This window comes from Manacus vitellinus, unplaced genomic scaffold (genome assembly GCF_001715985.3).
Source record: "Manacus vitellinus isolate BGI_N305 unplaced genomic scaffold, ASM171598v3 scaffold_142_pilon, whole genome shotgun sequence".
Lineage (NCBI taxonomy): Eukaryota > Metazoa > Chordata > Aves > Passeriformes > Pipridae > Manacus > Manacus vitellinus.
The window spans coordinates 132270-136194 of NW_021939017.1; the positions used below are offsets into that span (position 1 = coordinate 132270).

The following is a 3925-nucleotide window of genomic DNA, read 5'->3' on the forward strand; positions in this document are numbered from 1 at the left end:
GCATTTCTGTGTAGAGGAGCTGGAACTGCCACAGCTCCTGCCCTTGGGAGGGAGAAATGAATTTCCACAGTTTTAGGCTTCCACTGCATCTGTGGCCTTTACAAGGACGAGGGGCTCATGATCCAGTGTGAAAAGTGCATGGTGAGGCAGGGGAGCCCAAAATGGAATCTCTCTTTTTCTCTTCTCTGTGACCAGCAGTTTCCATGCAGTCAGTAACATGAATTACCTCTGCAGCCCTTCATTTCCTCTCCAAAAGAGAAGAAGTTGTGTGTTCAAAGGAAATGCAACTTGCATTTCTGTGTAGAGGAGCTGGAACTGGCACAGCTCCTGCCCTTGGGAGAGAGGAATTAAATCCAACAGTTTTGGGCTTTTACACACACAGTTGCCTGGGGATCCTGTCTGTCTTCTGATGTGCTGTGAAATAGTTCAAAGAAAATCTCGACTTTCCTTTCTGAAGCTTATTGTCTTGCTCTCCTTAACGTTTTTTGAGAAAAGGCAGCTTGCACACACAGCCTGTCCCAGGACTCTGACTGGGCTGTGCCTGTTTCCCCAGGTCTGGCAGCACTGTGACTGCATGGGTGTGAACTCGGACGTGGAGCACTACCTGTGTGAGCAGTGTGAACCTCGGGCTGTGAGCAGGGTAAACTCTCCTTCCTTAACACAGTTATAAACTGAAGCAGCTCCTGCATTTGTATTTATTGGGGTTGGTAAATGCTGGGGTCTCACTTTCTTACGTTTCTCTTAATTTTTCTCACTTCTTAAGTTTCTCCCTTCCTGCACCTGCCTTGGTTTGGGTTCGGTCCCGGGAGGGGTCAGTTCTTCTCTGCATGATTCCAAAAGGGTTTCAGCCCCATTTTGGGACTGATGATGTTGGGCAGCTCAGGATTCCCTCCCTGTTTTGTGTTTCCCTGCAGGAGGTCCCCATGATCCCTCGGCCCCACTATGCCCAGCCTGGCTGTGTTTATTACATCTGCCTGCTGAGGGACGACCTGCTGCTCCGCCAAGGTACGTGCTGGGCTTTCCCCCAGAGTGGGCAGGGATTTCTGGCATCACCCTGTCAAAAATCCTCTCGTTTTTCACAAGTGGAAGCTGCTCTCTGTGATGCTGGGAATGACACACAGTGAAAGCTCTCACAGGCTGTTGATGGAGAAATGTTAATTACCTTGAGTGCAGACTCCTCTGGCCAGGGGAGGAAGATGCTGAGCCAACTGCTGGTAGTTAACATTTAGAAGTAAAGGCCAAGAAGGCTGTTAGACCTTCAGTATTTTGGTGCAGAATGGTCATTAAAACACTTAGCTCATTGCTTGTGTGTTCCCTAAAGCTTATCTCTCTAGACAGTGCTCTGAAGCCCCAAATCTCTCCCAGGCAGCTGCCAAAGCCACATAATTCAGTTCACTGATAAATACTTTTTAAATTCATCCTACAGATACACACAAGGTTAGAAAAAAGCCTTTATCATTATGAAGGAGCTACTCTTAAATGAGTAAAACCAGCTGATATGTTTGCTAGAGGGGAATAGAAGAGACTTCAGGAAAGTGAAGAATTAAAAAAGAAAAAAGGTCAAAGAACAGCATATCCTTTATCCCATTTGCAGGATTCTGGAGTTTCATTTAGTCTTCCTTGGTGGTGGTTGCTCTGCACTGTCCTCTCCAGAGTTCAGCCATTGGGTTTCTCATGTGGTTTTTTGCTGGAGAGTAACTCACTTCCAAGGGCTGTGTCAGAGCTGGATTTCATGTTCCCTGTTGGAATGGGGGACATTTGATCTGGGGTTTGTGGCATCTTCCAGGCATTCAGAGCACTGAGGGCATTTTTGTCATGACAAAATTTTTTTTACTGTTTTACTCGGGTACCTCTGATCTGATCTTGGTGACTTTAATTAGAGAAATGTCCTTTAATTAGAGAAATGTCCTTTAATGAGGGAAATGTCCTTTAATGAGGGAAATGCCCTTCTTGTGGCTGAGCCCTGCATACCATTAGCAGGGGACAGAGGGGACCAAACTGCCACTCTTGGGCCCCAAATGCCTCTGCAGGTACAGGGGATAGATTAAGCAAGTTGTACAACCAGAAGGTGCTGGGAAGGAACACACAACTCCAGCAGGAGGAGGGAAAATCCGTGGATTCGTTGCTGGTCTCGAGTTCCCCACCCAAAGTTCTGAGGCACAACCACAGGACCTGCTGTGCTGAGGGTGTATCAGGCACTTAAACAGAGGGAGAAACAGCTTTTTACTCCCTCTGGTTTCTAAAAGGCCCCCTAATCACACATTCTGAGTCAAGAGCATGGCCTTACACACAGAAAGGTGTGTGGATTTACATTTTTCCTGGGTGTTGTGTATTGGAAAAAGCCTGGAAGCACAGTTGGGGCCCCCAGCCTGCCTAGGTGAGCTGCACCCTGGACTTCTCTGCCACTTCCAAGCTTGAGAGCTGATGTTTTGGAGGAACAAGGGTGAAAAGCTGTGTGAGTGGGCACACTCTGCTGTGACCAAATCCCTCTCCTTCAGAGGGGTCTCAGGGAGGGCCCCTCAGTCCGTGGTCAGAGAACTTGTTTTTTGATTTCTTGGCAATTCTGCTGGAGGTTGTTGGGTTACACCACAGCTTCCTCTACCAAAATTCCCCAGCACCTAAACCCAGGAGATGGTGGATATAGATCTGATCAGCTGGTCCATCACATCCTGCAGAGGGAACACGGAGTTCTGCCTCAGATAGGAGCTGACAAACTGGAGTCAGAATGGATCCTGGAAAACCCACAGAGCCAGGAACTGCCCCTTGTCATCACCCCCAAGGCACCAGCAACACCTGCTGTGTTTCTTCCTTGGAAAACCCCCTTTTGGGGGCAGAGGGGCAGCTGGTTCATAGTCAGGAACCTCTGGATAAGCTGGAATTGGAATAATCTTTCCTGATCCTTGGGGCTGGAGAGCATTTGTGTGCATCTCTTCCCGAGTGCTCCTATTTCAGTCAGGCACAAGAAGTGCTGGGTTTGCTTTATCCTCCTGGAAGAGGTCAAGAAGAAGGGTTGAAAACAGCTCATTTAAAACTAGGTGGTTTGAAATTAAATGGCTTTGTTTACATTCTGCTTGGGGCCAGCAGCTGCTCTCAGCATGGACCTCTTCATGAGTCTTTTATGGAACCCACCTCCCTAATTTCTGTGAAAGTTCCCCTTAGTGCTGTGAAGGGAAGCTGTTGTTATCCCAGCTTTAGTTCAGGTAGTGATAAGACACTGAGCTGTGTGCTGTGATCACCAAGCTGGAGGGAAGGGATGGATCCAGAGGGACCTGGGCAGGCTGGAGAGGTGGGACCATGTGAAGCTCATGGAGTTCAACAAAGTGAAGTGCAGGGTCCTGCCCCTGGCCTGGGACAATCCCAGGCACAGCCTGGGAGGGGATTCTGCCCCTCTGCTCTGCTCTCAGGAGACCTCACCTGGAGCACTGTGTCCAGGCTGCCCCCAACATCAGAAGGACATGGAACTGCTGGAGCAAGTCCAGAGGAGGCCACAAAGTCAGTGAGGGGACTGGAGCACCTCCCCTATGGAAATGGGCTGGGAGAGCTGGGAATGTTCAGGCTGGAGAAGAGAAGGTTGTGTGGAGACCTCAGAGCACCTTCCAGGATCTGAAGGGGCTGCAGGGAAGCTGGAGGGGACTGTCCATCAGGAACTGGGGTGACAGGACAAGGGGAGTGGCTTCAGACTTAAAGAGGGCAGGGTTAGGTGGGATATTGGGAAGAAATTCTTGGCTGTGAGGGTGGTGAGGCCCAGGCACAGGTTGCCCAGGTGGCTGCCCCATCCCTGGAAGTGTCCAAGGCCAGGTTGGACAGGGCTTGGAGCAACCTGGGCTAGTGAGAGGTGTCCTGCCCATGGCAGGGGGTGGCACTGGGTGAGCTTTAAGGTCCCTTCCAGCCCAAACCATTCCATGATTCCCTGATTCTCAAAGCT

The 3925-nt window shown here is 49.8% G+C and overlaps 1 protein-coding gene across 1 annotated transcript in view; it reads left to right on the forward strand.

Moving 5' to 3' along the window:
- ASH1L (ASH1 like histone lysine methyltransferase) overlaps positions 1–3925 on the forward strand; it is a 58599-nt gene that overhangs the window by 48370 nt on the left and 6304 nt on the right. Inside the window, exons 18-19 of the mRNA XM_029958149.1 lie at positions 554–640; positions 915–1005. Of these exons, the coding sequence (XP_029814009.1) occupies positions 554–640; positions 915–1005 (178 nt within the window). The remainder of the gene's footprint in view (positions 1–553; positions 641–914; positions 1006–3925) is intronic.